This window comes from Aquarana catesbeiana, linkage group LG02 (genome assembly GCF_042186555.1).
Source record: "Aquarana catesbeiana isolate 2022-GZ linkage group LG02, ASM4218655v1, whole genome shotgun sequence".
Classification (NCBI taxonomy): domain Eukaryota; kingdom Metazoa; phylum Chordata; class Amphibia; order Anura; family Ranidae; genus Aquarana; species Aquarana catesbeiana.
In genome coordinates this window covers 133,249,406-133,268,615 of record NC_133325.1, presented here as the reverse complement: position 1 = coordinate 133,268,615, position 19,210 = coordinate 133,249,406, and the positions used below count along the sequence as shown (strand labels likewise).

The 19,210-nt window shown below is 41.7% G+C and overlaps 1 protein-coding gene across 2 annotated transcripts in view; it reads right to left on the bottom strand.

Annotated features, from left to right (window-relative positions):
- Positions 1–5,767: 5,767 nt before the first annotated feature.
- ARHGAP20 (Rho GTPase activating protein 20) overlaps positions 5,768–19,210 on the bottom strand; it is a 217,869-nt gene continuing 204,426 nt past the window's right edge. For both annotated transcript variants that reach the window (XM_073613484.1, XM_073613485.1), the window contains 4 exons: positions 17,788–17,897; positions 15,673–15,862; positions 10,442–10,556; positions 5,768–8,986 (listed from right to left, as the gene is read on the bottom strand). In XM_073613484.1, coding sequence (XP_073469585.1) covers positions 7,152–8,986; positions 10,442–10,556; positions 15,673–15,862; positions 17,788–17,897 — 2,250 coding nt within the window. In that variant the 3' untranslated portion in view covers positions 5,768–7,151. The remainder of the gene's footprint in view (positions 8,987–10,441; positions 10,557–15,672; positions 15,863–17,787; positions 17,898–19,210) is intronic.

Sequence of the window (19,210 nt, the reverse complement as noted above, 5' to 3'; positions counted from 1 at the left end):
TACATTTGTGCTGCTTTGCATTGGTGAGCTTTGTAAAAGTATATTTCCCCAACTACATTGATCATCAGTGTAAAAGCCCCCCCTCCAAATTGATGGTTAGTGGAGGGTTGCCGCATACACTGCTTTTGAGTAGAAATGCCCCTTTTCCATTTGTGCCAATGTGCCATAAATGCTGCTCCTGATTCCATTGCATGCTTGGTTTGGCTGGCTGGGACCATTGGCAGGTGTGTGTACTACTGGCAGCCACAATGCACATGTCAGACACACTCAGAGGTGATTGCAGGCTTTACAGCTGCTAAGAGAATAAAGACCATTTGAGTTTTCTGCAGGTCTATAATGGCATTAATGTGGGTATCAGTCTGTGGAAGCCTATGACACCAGATCCAAATCACAGTAAACAGGTGGAGGAGAAGGCATTGGATAACAAGGATGAGAGAGGAAATTCTGTCCAACTGACTGGCTGACCTGCCATGACTATCTGACAAGGGCCCCCCTGAATTTGGGCACTATAGCAGTTGTGTCAGGTGCTTTAACTCTCCAGCACCTACCAAAAGCTAAAATCTCAGTAATGACTGGACTATCCCTTTAAAGTGCATATATAACCCAAACCTTTTATTTAGTTTTAGATAGACCAGGCAGGGCTTAACACTCTTTTTTTGTCTGTGCCCTATTGGGGAGAATTCCCTTCTCTTCCTGTCCAGGAGACACAACAGGAAGTGAGAGAAAAGGGAGACAGTTGAACAGTCGTCCTTCTACTAGTAAAATAATTGAAACAAAAATTGCAGCGCTAGTGAATAACACACAATTTTTGTTTTAATTATTTCACTAGAGGGGGGAGGGTGTGTTTTTTCCTCAATTGCTAGCAGCTCCAATTTCAACTACTGCTGATCTTATTTTTTCTTTTGATACCATTCCTCCTACTGATACCAAAGATGTGGTACTATTCCTCCCACTGACACCAAAGATGTGGTACTATTCCTCCCACTGACACCAAAGATGTGGTACTTTTCCTCCCACTGACACCAATGATGAGGAACTATTCCTCTCACTGACACCAATGATGAGGAACTTTTCCTCCCACTGACACCAATGATGAGGAATTATTCTTTCCACTGATGGGGCACCATTCCTCCTACTGACACTAAAGATGTGGTACTATTCCTCCCACTGACATCAATCGACTTGTAGGTCTCCAACTTACAAGCCAACCTCAATGCACTGTTTAATTGGGCGACTATGTGGCAGATGAGGTTGAATGTAGTTAAATGTAAAGTTATGCACTTGGGGTCTAAGAATATGCATGCATTATACATACTAGGAGGATTACAATGGGGGGGGGGTTCCATAGTGGAGAAGGATCTGGGGGTTTTGGTAGATCACTGTTTTTGCGGCACCTTTCGGGCGCTAGTGGGGTGCTTTAAACCCCCGCTAATGGCTGGAAAAGGGTTAAATGCGCCCGCAAAGCGCCACTGCAGCACCGCTTTGCTGGAAGTTTGCCGGCGTTTTGGCAGCGTTGCCCATTGATTTCAATGGGCAGGGGCGCTGTAGGAGCGGTGTATACACCGCTCCTACAGCGCCTCAAAGATGCCGCTTGCAGGACATTTTTTGCGTACTGCCAGCGCACTGCTCCAGTGTGAAAGCACTGAGGCTTTCACACTGGAGTGAGAGGAGAGGCACGTTACAAGCGCTATACAGGCCTTATTTTTAGCACTATAGCACCTGTAAAGTGCCTCAGTGTGAAAGCAGCCTAAGAGCTGTGAAAATGAGCAATAGACTTCCTCCAGAGGTGGTTCTGGCCAGCTCAGTAGATTGCTTTAAGAAAGGCCTGGATCATGCTTTGCTGGGGTTTTTCGCCTTCCTCTGGATCAACTGTGCGTATAGGATTGAGTACTGTATATGGGATCGTATGATAGTATTTTTTATTTATTTTAATGGTTGAACTAGATGGACTTGTGTCTTTTTTCAAACTGACTATGTCACCAAAGATGGGACATTATTCTTCTCTCTAACACCATCAAAGGGGCACTACTTTTTTCAGCGATACCATTTCTTACTCCCGCAGGCCACAGTCTGGCCTCCCCTAAGGTCTAAGCCTAGGTTAACACTAGATGCGGTGCAAATTCACAACGAATTTGCTGCGGATTCGGCACCGCGTCTAAATCGCATCCTGTCCATGCAACCCGATTATTACAAAATGTATGTTAAGTTAACTACACCCGCAATCGGGTTGCAAAACGCAGCATAGCCCGATTCTGGTGCAGACAAAAAAAATGGTCCTGCACCAGTTTGGTGCCAATGCGGTACTATTAGAGCCATACAAATCCATGGCTCAAATCGCATCCCAGAGACACCATATGTAATTCGCACAGGAATGTGCTGCGATTTATGTGCAAATTATATGCAGTGTCTGAACCACAGCAGTGTGATCCAAGGCTTAAGAGCAGTAAACTGGCCCTTTGTTTAGAAAGTTTGGAGACCTCTGGTCTACACCAAAACTGTAACTGTGCAGCTGTACTTTGTGGTGTAATAGATAATAGATAGTTATCCTCCATCCTCTTCTACTGTCTATCTTCTATTTATACCTTCCCTGATGCTAGTTCAGCGTCTTTCTGTCTGTGTTTGTACACATAATATGCAAACAAATTGCTTGTCTGTTAATAATTCATAGTGCATGGCACTGATTTAGGACAATCCATAAATTGTCAGAGGTCTCGTGGTACAACAAATGATGTTTTGGCTGCTTCCTGGCAGACAAAGGCTGCGTTCACCCAGAAACAAGCACTTTTCAATCCAAAGACATCAACCTATGACATTACTTTACAAAGGATATAATATTACTTCATATAATAGAATGCATATATTTATATCATTAACGTCATAACAAACCAATAAACAGAAACATAAAATTAGCAGCTTTTTCCGCAAGTACAAAAATACACATCTTTTTAATATTTGCATTGTAATGGATATTACAGGAGGGAGTCGGGGCAATCTGTACAAAGTCATGAAACAAATGAGATTTCAGATGGCTTTAAATATAAAACATAAAATACTCAACATCATGTCCTACGGCTACACAGCACATTGCACACACATACATTACACTGCTGAAATTATAAGAGGTAAACATAATAACATAGACATAGTCAATTCAATTATAGATATACTGTATATATTTATGTGTATGTATAATATTTACAGATTATTACTGACATTGGTAACTGTCCTCTCATCTCACACTTACCACCACAGAACACACTGGTCCCACTTACATGTTAGAATAATAGCTTGTACCTATGAGCAGAATTCGACTTACCTACCTGTGAGTGCGCCTGTATTCAGTGGTACTAAGGAGCTGCATTTAGAAACGTGACTGCCTTAGACATAGGTAATTATTGATGACTTGCCAAACAGTTTTCAGCACTTTTAGCACCAGCAATATTAAAGCCGAACTCCAGCTAAATACACAGTTAAAATACATACAAGGTCTGTTTTATCTGCTAATCAATTTGTAAGCCCTCATCGTTTTTTTAGTTTAACACATTTAGCACAATAAAATAAATATTCCCCAGTAAACTGTCAAAATTCTTTCCTCAGCAATTGCAGTTTACAACTTTCATTGCTGCTTTCTTATGCTCTCTCAGTGCTAAAACTAAACTTCAGAACAGAAAAGAGTTAAAGCGAAGTTCCACAGCACGCAGCGCGCAGTAGGGAACCGGCAGTGAAGCTGCAAGGCTTCACTGCCGGTTTTCCTTACAGGCTATGGCAGCGGCAGCACCCGAAAGCCGATGGAAACAGCGGCTGGAGTGCTGACATCACTGGATTCCAGGACAGGTAAGTGTCCTAATAATAAAAGTCAGAAGCTACTGTGTAGCTGCTAACTTTTATTTTTTTTGCTGGGGGGGGGGGCAGAACTCCACTTTAAAATATAACTAAAGGCAATACTTTTTCCTGGTGCCTCCATGGCAGCATACATGTGGTAGTAGACGCGCCTACTTTCGCCCACAGGACCAGTGCATAGCTATAAAAAGATAACACCCACACAACAGCCCATGTCCCGTGTGACTTTGTGGGCAGCAATCGCCTTGCAGTTCCTAAAGGTAATTTTAAGGGTCCACTATGTGACTGGGCTGCAACCAGTGAGTAATTGCAGCATCTGGACATCGTGGGCACCTTATGCAAAGATGTCAGCCAACATGACAGGCAGGAGAGCCAATCAGGTTCTATTATGGTGCGTTCTTTTAGCACTTCTGATGGGCTTAGTAGTCCTTACTGCAGCTGTCTTTTGCAGGAAGCCAATAGTTTACTCATTTTCTTATATGATAGGGTTTGCTATGGTAGTTATTGATCTACCACATGTACAGTATGCTGCCATGAAGGCACCAGGAAAACAGAAAATTAAATTATATTTACCATAACTTTCGTTCCCTGGTGCCTATCCATGGCAGCATACTGAACCCACTCGGTTCTTTCCTATCGATGTACAGGACATGGGCTGTTGTGTGGGTGTTAATTTTTTATAGCTATGCACTAATCCTGTGGGCAGAAGTAGGTGGGGCTGCTTACACATGTATGCTGCCATGGATGGGCACCAGGAAAGGGAATAATTTTTTAGTTTTGGATAGAGTGGAGAGGGATTAGAACACCAGTCAGACTTTATTGCTGTCTGTCCCCCTGCTAGGTAGATTCACCCTCTCTATTTGTCATATTTACCATTATTACTGAAAGTGAAAGTAAAAGAAAATCCCAAATTTTGTGTCGTCCCCAGAAAAGTAATAGAGGGGAAATCTACCAATGGGTACATTAGTTCTGGTGACCTGGGGGGCCCAATTAATTTGCATGGATTTCCTTTCACTTCCTGTTTAGTTATAGGACAGGAAGTGAAGGAAAATCTCCCCAATGGGACACAGATGGTGAAAAGAAAAAAAATCTGACAGGGGTTATTACCCCCCCCCTTTACACTATCCAGAATGGAAAAAAAAGTTTTGCCTATAGTTCTACTTTAACAGTGAACAATACAGTTTGGATTTTTTTTTTTTTGCTGCACACAGTGTAAGGAGACACAACTTTAGTCCCTCTGCATGCAAGGGTGGTTCCATAGGATGCTGCAAGAGAATGGAGCCACCTTTAAACACTGAAACATAGGCAAGGATTAAAAGATAAAGAAGCTGTGTACTAAGTAAGTGATTACATTAGCTGCTGAAAGTGCTTAAACTGAGGGTTTAATAACAATTTATACAAGAACACTCCTTTTCTGTAAAATAAAAAAAAAAAACAAGAACACCTCAAACCTGCTGAATGGACAATTAAGGTGTAGCAGCACCCTCTGTGCATCTATTAGTATATTCCCTGTCAACGTATGTGCACTCTAGTTTTAGGCCTCTTTCACACGGGGCAGATCAGTCATGATCCGCCCCGTGAACATCCGCTTGCTCAGCGGGGATAGCTCCGCCGATCCCCGCTGAGCAGGAAGATGACAGGTGCATCGCTGCACACTGTGCAGCGACGGACCTGTCAGAGCGCCGCTCTCCCCTATGGGGGGATCGGATGATGACGGTCCGTAGTGTCCGTCGTCATCCGATCCGATCCGAAAACGGAGGAAAAAGTAGGTTTTTCCTCCGTTACACTTTTCGGATCGGAGCGGGTCGGATGTCAGCGGACATGTCACCGCTGACATCCGACGCTCCATAGGGATGACTGTATGTCCGTTTTTCATCCGAAAACGGATGGATGAAAAACGGACATACGGATCATCCGTGTGAAAGAGGCCTTAGAGATTTCTTATTAATATATAATTGCAGTGTTTGCTGTTCTTTTTGTATCTGTCTGAAATTTGGGCTTCAAGGATACGTCCACCTTAACACTAAAATCGCAACATCTACATCTACAGCTACAGCTACAGCTACAGCTACATTCACGATATAAGCCTAACCTATCTAGCACTATAAAAAAAAAATCAGTATACATACCTTTTTTGAAGCCGATCCGGTCTCCAGTGGCGGAAGCTCTACAGAGGACACAGGCGACAACAGCTGTGAAATGAATGGGGATTGATGCCACCCATAGACTTACTATTTGGCTTGTCAGCTGTGTCCTTTGCACCCGCCTCCACAGTGAAGCCGCAGCTGACAGCTCAGTGTGGGTTTGGGTCGGATCGGCTTCAAAAAAGGTATGTATACTGATTTTTTCTTTACAGGGTTAGATAGGTTAGTGTAAGATTGTGGATGTCTGTAAATGTAGAGCTTTTAGTGTTAGGGTGCACTTATCCTTTAAACAGAGACTGTCACTTCCCCCATTCAAGGTAAAGTAACAATGTCTGCAGATAGCCCACCACACCAGGCAGTTATACTTACCAAGCAACGGTCGCATGTAGCTTGAGCATTAGCTAATGGAGTGTGGCTGCATGGGCGCATGTGACCTCCCCCATGTAACAGTAGTCTGGCTTGAGCAGCCAGTTACCATGCCCATGCACTGTCACATAGATTGAGGAAGGAAAGGGGGGTGTTGTGATGCTGAGATACTGCAGAGGCAGCAACGAAGCATGGCCCAGCAAATTTAAGAGCCTGGGGGAATGGGGGTGGACTATCTGCAGACAAGGCAATACTACCCTGAATTGGCTAAGTTACAGTGTTGCATTAAGTTGGTGCTGCAGTGCAGAAAAAGGCATTGTGTTGTCAACCCAAAAAGGAAGTTAGGGGCACACTGGATTTCTGGCAGATCAATAGGTATTTTTCTGTACATGCCCCATTTTTAAAGGAATAAAACATAAGAAATATGCATGTATTGGAGAAATGTACAGATTTTTTTTTTTAATTCTGCCAAATGGAAACCTTACGACAAAGTTACATTAACAACCCCTGTTGAAATGCTGCAGAAAATATTTTCTTGCTGTGCACAGGCATACTAATATGTAGGTTAGTGGAATAAGTAATGCTCTCAAGAATGAGCCTTAAGTCAACATTTTCGCTTATGTCAAAACATTTACTGTCCCCCCTCTCAGAAAAACATTAAAATACTGTCTCCTTTAAAAAGCACACTACATTCGTTCGCATAAATTACACGCAAAAGTGACTCTTCCAAAAACAAAGCTGAATTTGTAAGTTCAAAAAAACAAGGTCCCCTAAAAAAACACCTGTTTTAATGATCTATCTTCACACATAGGACTCCTCAGTGAAAAATCTTTGGTCTATCTCTTCAAACTTGGGATCGCTGCAGCGTTTTGCAGACCAGTCCTGGCTATTTTGTTTTATGGCATTGTCATTGTCTTCTGTGCCTTTTACAGGCTTAGGTAGATCTGGCTGCAGGATTAAGTCTCCTGTGCTGGTGCTCAGTTTTGGAGATACACAAAAATTTTTCACCAAGTCACAGTTGGCAATTTTGGCCCCAGTGTCCACATTAGCAGGTAACACTTTATTCTTCTTGAAGCCAGTGACAAGAATGCTGATGTCCCTACCAAGTGATGTTTTGGCGATCTCTTGTTTTGAGCAAGATGACTTATCCTCCGCCTGGTGGACAGAGTGTTCACTAGAAGACTTCAGGTTTGAATTGAGAAGCACAGGCTCCTCTAGAATGTAAGAGTTTGTAGATTTTCTTCGGTTTCTCCGGCCTAACAGTGCAATATTTTGACCAAAGAAAACAGTTTGTGTGCTATCTTGGCTGTTTGGCGATAACTCAATGTTTATGGATACGGGAGATGGAAAAAAGAATTCGCTGCATTCCACATCCTTTTCACCATTTCCTTTCTTGTCTGTCAAACATCTCTCTGCTATATGAGGTTTTTGTGAAAGTTTCTGGCTACTTGTTTCCTCCCGAAACCTTGCAGTACAACTTAGAGGCCCATCCTCTTTGAGTTCTTTTGGCCTTTGTACTATGATTCGGTTCTTTGTTTCACAGTCTAAATTTGGCACAGATCCTTGTTCAACAAAGAAGGAACATTCTGAAATTTCAGATTTAGTTAGTCCTTTAGTGGTATGATTTCCATCTGTCTTACAGCAGTCCACTTGTGTCACTGATTTGTCCTTTTTTTTGGAGCTCTTCACACCAGATTTGCCATTTTTTAACCACGTAATTGGTTGAGTGCTGACGGGACTTTTGTGGCTTGGCCACTCAGTTTCACTTTTTCCCGTAGAAAGAGTAGAACTTTCATTAGGCTGTTTATCATGGTCAACCATTGATAAGGAGTTAACACTCAGGAAGTCTGGACTGAGTTCCAATAGTTTTGTGTGTTGCCTTATAGTACACTCAAAGTTTGATGGCACTTCATTTGGATTCACCACCACATAATCAGAGAAGTGGGAAAATGCACTGTCCAAGGAACTCAGTGAAGATCCTGATGGAGATGTTCCCGGAGAAGACAAGCTGGAGCAACTAGTCCGAGAGCAAATGTTTAGCCTCAGTGCACTAGGTGGCAGAAGTCTATTAGGAGTGCTCTTTTTGTCATTTGTCTGTTTTTTACTGTTAGCTTTGGAGACATCAATACCTAAAGTTACGCTGCGATTAATAAGTTTCTGCCCTTCAACCTGCAAATAGCGATGCTGTTTAAGATAATCATCTGCCGACTGGGAGAGAAGTGCATCACAACTTGAGTTATTCTCCTGTGGAGATTCATTAAGCTGGCTGAACCTGGATGTCAGGATTCCAATGGCCGGTTCTGAGCATCGCCGGTGCCTCCTCACATCTGTTGTGGAGGAATATCCTGAAGTGTTTGAGCACAGAGATTCATTCTCAGATTGCTCATATAACACTGATCGATGATGAGAAACTGCTGACATCTTCAGGGGTGAGGTCTTAGAACAACCATAGGTCCGCGTCTCTTCATGGTAGGCCTGGTCCATATCACAGTCACTCAGAGTCAAAACAGAGTCTCTGCTGCGGTTTTCATGACTCATCTTTGTAGGTAAGCTACTGTATGGGGAATCTCCATCATCATTAAGTTCATTCTCCAGGCTGTCATATGAAGAGTCAATATGTTTAAAAGAACAAAGATCTAGAAAAAAAATAATAATGAAAAAAATAAAATAAACCAATGCCATTAAATTCTAAAGGTTAAAATATTACAGTCTACAGACATCAACATTATTCTAAGCTTTAATTCTGCTGTCCAATAACATTAACTGTTACTTATACGGAAACTATAAAGTATTTTCAGAACGTACATGCTATGAGTTATTACTGTTACCTCTAACTAAAAGCAATTTTAGATTTCACTTCCATGATTGTATTTAAAATATATCCAAAGCCAAAACTTTTTATTTCATTTTGGATAGTGAGGAAAATGGATAAGCCCCCCCTACAGCAGAGACACTTATATTATAGCCATGCATCCCCTGTTTTCCATTCCAACAGTAAGCTAGCAGCATGCCAGCCTTATAATATCTAATGTAAACACAGAGAAGAAGCTTGTAGCGCTTGGTCCCTTTCTCCATACTATCTCAGCATCCGCAAAACCTAAAAAACAAGACAGTTCTGTATGCACTTTGTCCTCTAGGGGACAGTGAGAGCAGACAATATTTCCTGTGAGACTTCTTCTTCAAATGTCATATATTTTTAATTATTGTCTGGTAAACCATGAGATAAACCTGGTAAACCATCCAGCAGAAATAGGTCAGACTGAGTTACAATGATCTGTGTGTATATACACCTTTGTTCTGCCACGCCATTTAAACAGAATGAAGTTACATTGTAACCTATTAGGGACTTTGTCATTAAAAATTGCTCATGTGTAAATTTTTCATATCCTCATTATTATGAGAGATGCTCTAATGTTCCTTACATCAGTTGAAAAAGTCATGTCACATCATTGGCCTATATACCATAGGCTCCTTATTCCAATTTTACAACTCATATTATTGAAACTAATTTGTTTTTCCTTACACAGCATACACATGGTTGGTTGCTCTGCCCATATCCAACCCAAGGTCTATTTTTAACTTTATAAAAAAAAGAGAGCTACCCGCTCACTCCATTCTTTTTTCTGTCCTCAAACCTCCAGGACAAGAATAGGTTTTGCCAGACTTTCTAGAGGAGCAAGGCTCATCCAAGTTACCTGAACTGTATGTGGCAAGAACCTTGAGGTGCTACATCTCCACTACACTACCTTTTTGCAAAGATGAGAGACTGTTTATAGTTCCCATCCAAGCAAGAGGGGGTCAGGCACCCTCTAAGAGGACAATAGCACGATGGATTGTGTGCATAATACAAACAGCATACCAAGCTAGTGGTTTTCCTATTCCTAAAGCTGTGAATACACATTCGTCCAGAGGAATTACTTCTTTGTGGGCAGCTATGGCAAACATTTCATCTGAGACAATCTGTCAGTTGGTTGTGGGCGAAGCAACCATCTATATCTATGCTGCCATGGATAGGCACCAGGAAAGGAAAATTAGGAAAGGAAAATTTTCTGTTATTGATTTTGTATTATTCTAATATGGAAGTTTAGTACCTGAACTGTCCTCTCTATTGTCGTCCTTTGCTGACAAGCTGGTATACAATAATGAAAGGTCCTCCCCAAATATTGTACAGTAGTTTTCAATTAGAAACTGTACAAGCACCGACACCTGGAAGTAAAGTGACAAAACAATACATGAGATGCTTTGCAAACATCAGGATTCCCTCTAAAACAGCCTTTTAACAAGGCAGGGATGATACTAAGCATAACAATTAAAAACCAACTTTATTTTTTCATAGAGTGGGTAATTATGAGAACAGGTTTTAAATGTTCTATGCATGCCTGATGAGGAGAATTCCTCCCACTTCCTATTTGTTTGACACGTGTCAATTGGAAAAGAAGTGGGGGGAAATTTCCCCAGTAGAGGCACAGACAGCAATATAAGCCTACCAGAGGTAGGCCTGAGTTCCTATTGGGGAAATCTCCTTTAAATTTCTGTTCTTACACTCAACACCTGGAGATGAACTGAGGAGAAATCAACTACACTGAGAGCAGAGAGAAATAAAATAATAAAATCTTTATGAAAAACAGCATTTTGGCTGGTGCTTGGCTTTAACTCTCTCTGGGCTATGTGTGAACTGCTGCGCCTGGCTCTTGTGTGCAGCAGGGATGGTTCATATCTTTTCTTCAGGTGTGTGAAGTGCCACTGCACCAACCACAACACATCTATAGCACAGGGGTGAGACCTGTAGAAGCCGGACTCCTGCACAATTATAATAAGTCAGGTGATCTTTATTTTACATAGGAAGCCCAACTTCACTATGGCTTTCAGGGACTACTGCAGTGGAGTTGCACAGGAGTAACAGGTGTAGCTGCAATAACCCTGTATACAAGGAGACTGGGTCAGAAAACCAGAGGTTCTGGTTTTTCAATTTGCCTGGCTCCCCTTTGGGGTATTGTCTACCATGGGGCAAGGTGTGAATCAGGCATCAACCTCTTGATGGACTTACAAGGCTGGGTCTCGCACCCTGCCCTAATTCACCTGTGTAAAGCTGGATATACACAAACAGAATTTTAATGGATATTTTAAATTGATAGAACCTTGCAAGAAAGCTTGTTCATTTTTCTAATCATTAGTGGGGTCAAACCAACGTTCGTTTTTGACCGCAGTGCCAAGAAAATTTGAAGGAGCAGGATGTTCTCAAATTTTTCTTGAATGTACACATTTCTAACAGTGAATGTGATTTTTGTCTGGTAAAGTCCATTTATTCCAAAATGTAATGTTAAAAGCAAACAAAATCTTGAACTACTTTCAAACGAAATCTTGAACTACTTTCAAACGACATTCGAATGTCCTGAAAAAAGAGTTTTCATACAAGAAAAAAAAAATTATATACAAATTTTCATTGGAAATTCTAATAGTGTTTACTCAGCTGTAGAATGCCTGTAACTCCTTTAGAAACTGTTCTCTTAACACAAGGGCAGAGCTTCAAACTGGGAGTGCAGGTAGTCCTTCTACCTCCTGGTTTTATACATTCCTATGGCTAATGAATCAATCTTATCTCTTAGGCCCCTTCCACGCGGGGTGGGCTCCGTTGGAGTCTACCTGCTCAGCAGGGAATCTGCCAGCTGATCCCCGCTGAGCAGGTGGATGGCTGATCCTTGCAGAGTAGACACAGACATAGCCCGCTCTCCTCTACGGGCGTTCAAATGTAAAGGACCGCCTGTCTGTTTACACCCGACTGCCATCTGATTCCCTCCGCCAGGCAATCCCCATCCGTCTGTTTTTAGCAGATAGGATGGAAACAGATATCAGTGGTTGTCAACGGACACATGTTCGTTGATACTGGTACCTACATTAAAGGAGACTGGAGGGTCTGATGGGGTCCTAAAAAACTGACAGGTGGACCCGATAGGTCCGCCCGTGTGAAAGGGGCTAAAAGTATACACAATCACTAAAGTCACAGCTAGGCTTTAACTTACCATTTTATAAGTTACTTGCAATGTTTTTTATCTGTAGCTTTCAATAAAAGAATACCTAGTCACCCTGCCATTAATGTCCTTGTTTAGGCACTTCCAATTATAGGGTGAAAAAGCTGTATCCCTGTCTCCCAATTGTGCTCCTGGGTTTTCACTATACACCCTTAAGAAATGACATGCTGTTGTGCATTAGGCATTTTTACTTATCTGAATGCAATCCATTGCTTTAATGGACCTGTACATACAAGCACATTATTATCAGTAAACTTGCACTGTGCTTAGATCAGTAAAATCTGTGTTACTGGTCAGTTTTTTTCACACATATGTATAAATATGCACGAATATGCGCCAGTACTCACGTATGCACATAAATCACACCTCCCCTTGAAGGTCTCAAGCAGACGGGTGTAAATAAATGCATTTCAAAGCATTTTTTGTTCACATATCTGAATGCAGGTGCATTGTTTTCAGCGGAGACATGCACAAACCAAATGTCAAAAAAATCTGTATCTGGAGACATGCATTTTATGTGCTTACGAGTGTAACTGTATACGTGTATTCATAGATGCAAAAAGGGTATTCTGGTATTGCAAAAAAAAAAAAAAACTGAAGGATATAGAACTATAATGTTATGCTTTTGTATCTAGTGCTTGCTTTGGCAGCACATATACTAAACATCTAAAAGCTACCATTTTACTGATCATTCACACAGAAAAGCCCAGAAAAAGCATACCTATATGAATAGTAAAATTGGTATGGCCGTGTGCATATAAGAATAGTATATTAATATAAAAGCTGAATTTTAACTACTGGTCAATCCCATGCAATCCCAATCCCATGCAATCCCATGAGTAAGTCCTTGTGACGAAACATGTCGAGGGCGTGGCTGTACGGCAATCAACATCATTGAGGCAGGACATTGCTTGACACACCAGCAAGTTGATGAGCAGGTTTAGATCCAGGACCAAGGGAGGGGTGAGATTCAACCTTATGCCTGCACACCTTGGGTCCGCCGTGGCCGTTTTATCCGCTGCTCTGGAGGCTTTGAAAGGCTTACCTTAGTCACTTTTGCTGTCTTTTAACTTGTACCATGTGAGTTTAAATCTTGAAGGCTGTTTAGTGTTTTCATTAAAGCTTTGTTTACGGTATTACACTATTGGTACACTTTTTTATTCACATGTGGAGATTATATGAGACACATGGCTGTAGTTCGGATGCTTGCTCTAAAACCCTATCCATGTGGTTTAAATGCGCTTTAGCCTAACGTGAGAATGTAGGCATTGGAATTCGGTGAGTGCGTTTCTTTAGGGGAGTGGAATCACAGACACATTGGTGTGGTGAATGGATTAAGAGATCTTCACATCGACTATAGACCCTCTTCAATATTTTATGGCCTTTATTTTTTATATTTTGGAAATTTTTTTTTTTTTGTTCTTTTGTAGCTTCACTAGCTACATCATATCACTTCACTTGTCACAGGGTATTTAGTGCTATTTATCAATTTAGTGCTTTAGCATTTATTATATTTTAGCACATATCAGTTATATTCTCATTTGTAAATTGTGAGTCACATGTCACTTTAGGGGATTTAATACTCCTTGTGCACAAACATTTAGAGCCGCTATTTTGACTTTGTGTCATTATCCCAGATTGACCAGTAGTTGAAATTCAGCTTTTATATTTTATCATTTTAAGTGGCAGCTTCCACATACTCTGTAGCTATCCAGAGGCGCAGTGGCGGTATTTTGAGTAGTGGCGCCTTTTTCTCAATTATACCCACAGGATTACAAGAATAGTATATTATAAGAATTATAAAATATTATGATATATAGGGTTTCACCGATACCTTTTTTCAAGTACTCGCCAATACTGATCATCGATACTGTTTTTTAATGTTATGTGACAGTGGCACTAATATGTAACACTGATGACGTGTGGACTGTGTCAGTAGTTTTTCATTTTTTTTAAATTGTTTTTTTACAGTTTTGTTATTTACAATTTATTTTTTTATTATCTTTTACATTTTTATTTTTTACAATGCTTTATTTGTAGGGGGCAGGGGGGGGGAGTGGATGGTGTCAGTGTGTATTTTATTTTTTTATTATTTTTACAATTTAACCTTTTAAATATTAATTTATTACAATTCTTTATTTTATTTTTTATTGTATTTTTTATTAGCCCTGTTGGGGGGCTTTGATGAGATATCAGGGGTCTTAACACACCCCCCACCGACATCTCCCTTTTGAGACAGGGAAAGGGACTGAGGACATAGATTCTCCAGTCCCTTTCTCTGCTGCCTCAGATGCATTGGAGATGAATCGAGAGGAGACAGAGGCTCCTCTCTATTCATAAACTGAAGCATCCTAAACACAGTTTACAATGCTCAGTTATGAATGGACAGAGTCAGTGATCACTGACTCTGTTCATTCGGAAAAGGAACGAGCCAGTAAATGACAGATTCACCGGCTCCTTCCTCCACTCTCCATCCTGACAGATTGAGGACAAAGGGGGGCGGAGGAGCATGGAGGGGGACCAGAGCGGAGCACAGAGGGGGACTGTAGCGGAGCATGGAGAGGGACAGGAGCAGAGCACATGGAGGGGGTGAGCAGCACGGAGGTGCTTGTAACTCCCCCACCAATCACCCCTGACTGCCCAAGTATCGGATCAAGCATCGCAGCATTTGCCTGAGTACTTGGGCAAATGCTCCGTACCTGCACCGATACCCTAATAATATATTTTATTATAATCTATTATAACTACTTATTGTATTATAATATATTCTAAAAAAAGTCTGAATAGTGGGTTATAGGAACATTTTTTAAAGCCTATACATGCATATACGCGTGTAGATATGCCCACTACTTGCGTTTAGACACATACAAAGCATTACATTTTTTTAAATACAAAACGATATACTGTACAAATCTAACTATGGTGTTTTAGACACTGGTTTGAATAAGCCCTGAAAGACAGCTAATTGGCTTGCCCTTTTCAGTAAACCAGAAAGAATTCTGACCTGGAAGGCAGGGATACAGTATAGTATAATATTGAAATTAAAAGAATTTTAGCACTAAATATATTTGTGTAACACTTATTGGTGCAAAATATGACAAAAAATGATGGAATAGTTTTAGATCAAGTCCACATGCTCACTCCGCTTACAATGTTACTCTGCACTACAATGCACACACCATGCAGCAGTACTGGGTGATCGTGAGGGCCAAAACATTAAGATTTACACATATGCCAAAATCGCAGTATCAGTTGTCACACACTGTGTTCTGCTTTTTTTTGCTGAATGTTACCTTTCTTGTGAACTCGCCCTCTGCTTCTGGACTAGAAAGGTTTGGCAGCCAAAGCAGGCTAGGAGCAATACACACTGCCAGATTGAAGGCTGTCATTTGGTTGGTGTCAGAACGTTGCTCAATGCAATGCAGAACCCCAAACAGGTAGTATAGTAAAGTGACATTTATTTGGGGAAGTTTCTCCAACAACCTGCAATAAGAAAACACGGGATAGTAATTACTTGACTGCTGAGGCGCAACGGGCCTAGGTCCCAATTAACGTAACACAATGGGATCAAATACCCCACCACCCTAACCCTTTACCCTATTAGATAAGACACTTACAACCATTAGGTTGGAAAGGGCAAGGCCACAGCTTGATTAAATTCCAACACATAACATGTGAACATATTTAACCAGTGCCAGTCACAGTCGCACTGTGAGCAATCAACCAAAAGAGGGAAGTGGGGCATGTCTTTACCATAAGTGCTGGACAGACAGCCTACTTCCAATTTTCCATCAAGGGCATAGTCCATTACAGCAACTTTAACTGCTGGCAAGGTCAAGAAACCGCTCTTCCTTCTGGGGCACACGTTCCTTGAGCTCTGGCCCATCCCATCCCCATGTTTCAACCAATCGTTCCCCTTGTCCGGCACCTGGCCATGCCCCATCAGTCAAGGCTCTCTTTCCCTAGTGAGGGGGGCTCAAGAGGCCTTCAGAAAGATTCAGCTTTGTGGGGATGGGAATTTGGCAATAACTCTGCGCGGTCTATTTAAAAAAAGCAGTATGGCTTTACTACAACAAAAGCATGGTTTAAAGGCATTATAAAAAAACTTTCTGCACCTTGAGTTTTTCACCTGCATAAGATGTGCATTGCCCTGTAAACACATCCTATACTGCAGATGAGTAAATCTTCACATTCCAGTGACAGATGTTTGTTTCTAAACATGAGGCATGTGGCATGGCACTGTACAGGTTAATGGATGATAACTGTCTGTAGTTTGAGAACTGACACTTTCTAATACATATCTCACAATCCCTAGGGCTCTTGGTCTAGTTCTTTTGGGGTAAGAGCTTTAAAGAGAAGTTCAGGGTTTGGGAAAAATAGATATACTCACCTCAGTGGATGCAGCATCGATCTGATACTGCATCTGTTCCCCTCTGGCTCAGCACAGGACTGTCAGTCTCCGGCTCTCTGCTCTGCCACCCCCGCCCCCGCATTCACTGGAGCTGTGGAGGGGCGGGGTGCAGCCTGCTCGGGTTGAGCCAGCTGCTGGTCGAGGGTTCTGGGTGGATCCCGTCTATATGGTGACTTTTCAGAGCCTGGACCGGCTCTATGATGGCAGCTGACACCAGACTTCAGCCCGCTGTAGGCTGAAAATGGGTCAGAGGAGTACAGAAATAACTGCACTCCTGTGATCCATAGGAGAAGTATGGCCAAAAAAGGCTTTGACCATACTTCTCCTTTACCAGTAATCAGATCTGACATAGACCAAGCAGACAGAGCAATTAACAGAGAAATCACCATGCAGTCTTTCATTAGATTAGCACTCTCACATTTGTGATGCAACACAGAGGAAATGGCTAGACATCATTTGGGTGCATGACTCTTTAGCAAATAAGGATAAGCTTGGGACAGGCTAGATGAATGAATATGTGGACATAGCAGGGTCAATAAGCCATGACACTACAAGACACTACAAGTTGCAACATCAACATGTGAGCCCATCATTACAAGGTAAGGCAAACAAACAAAAGGGAATATAACTACACTAATGCCTAGTTAAATCAGTGAAAACATTTGAAGGTGTATAATAATATATAAGAAAACAGCACGGGGGGGGGATAAAAAAAATTCTGGGTCAGAGACTGAGTGTCACAATTTAGTTTTTGAATTCAAGTGACCCTCAATGTACTTTACTGAATTGAAAATAAAATAATCCTGTCCATGAAAGGAAACGATTGCTGATGCTGTATCCTGACCAACCAATCACAATCTGTCTTTTTCTGGTCTGACTTACGGGTTAGAATGTAGTGTATTCTGTAAGTATATTTTAAAATGTTACAAGGAGAGACACAATATTATATATTTTGTTTGCCAACTGCCTTACAAAGAGAGGATAATCTGGCACCTACTTCTTAACAGCCTTTATTCTTTCAGCTAGACTTCCGTGGTCCATGACAGAAACCCATTTATCATAAAGTTTGGATGAGAAGACACTGCCGGGGATGTTGCGCAGAAAGTCCTGTGTGAAGAAACAAATGTCAGGACTGAGCTTAAAGGAATTTAGAAACAGATGTAGGCACGTATGACTGAGAAGAAAAAGTCTAATCTAGGCGAACTAAAAAAGTTAGTGGATGCCAGAAATCACAACTACATACACAGATTAAATACTTGTATGAGAGCTGTTTAATTGTCAAATGATTTGTATTTCTGTCCATCCAGTCATAAGATTTAAAAAGCTCTGCCACATAACATGGTCCTGTCTGATGCAGGAAACCTGATTTTCTGCCTCACAGTTAAGCAACACTTATGCCGCATACACACGATCGTTTTTCTCGTCGGAAAAATATATGATGGCTTTTCCGACGGGATTCCGCTCAAGTTTGCCTTGCATACACACGGTCACGCAAAGGTTCGCTGAAATTACGACTGTCAAAAACGCGGTGACGTACAACACTACGCCAAGCCGAGAAAATGAAGTTCAATGCTTCCGAGCATGCGTCGAATTGTTTCCAAGCATGCGTAGGTATTTTGCGCGTCGGAGTTGCCACAGACGATCGCATTTTCGGATAGGAACTTTTCCCGACCGAAAAATTAAGAGCATGCTCTCAATCTTTTGCTGGCTGGAATTCGGCCAGCAAAAGACCGATGGAGCATACACACGGTCGCATTTTCCGACGAGAAACTCTCATCGGTCTTTTGAGGGCCAAAATTCCAATCGTGTGTACGCGGCATTAGGCCTCATTCACACGGGTGTACTTAAGCATACACTCATGTCAAGGGCTGCATTTGCCTGCAGGTGTTCTGTGCATCCACGTGTAGTAGTCTTGCACGGCTGCATGGACACAGCCATGGCTCCCAATTTGACATCCGTATGGGTGCATGTCCCCAAACTCATACTGTCTGCATTTGGGGACATGCTTTTGCAAGTCCCCACACCCACACCAAGGTCAATTTGGAGGCAGCTATTGTGTCCGTGCAGCCATCTGACATCAATAGGACTGCCTGCACATGGCTGCACAGAACAACTGTGCATCCTCTGCAAGCAAATATGGCCCTTTGCATGTTGTAAATGCAATTGTGTAAACGATGCCTCCCAAATCTTGGCCCTCTCCCCAGCCTGTGACTAAACAGTGAAAGGAGAAGCAGCATACCGATGCTTATTTTTCTGTTACTCTGCACTCTCCTTTTTCTGCATGTTCCTTATTAGGTTATGAACAGCAGCTAACTCCAGATTTTACCTGAAAATTTTTTTGGGAAATGTTGGTTTATTTTTATTTGTGTATAAAATTTACTATATAGACATTTTTAAAAGGAATAATTATTTCTGGTTTA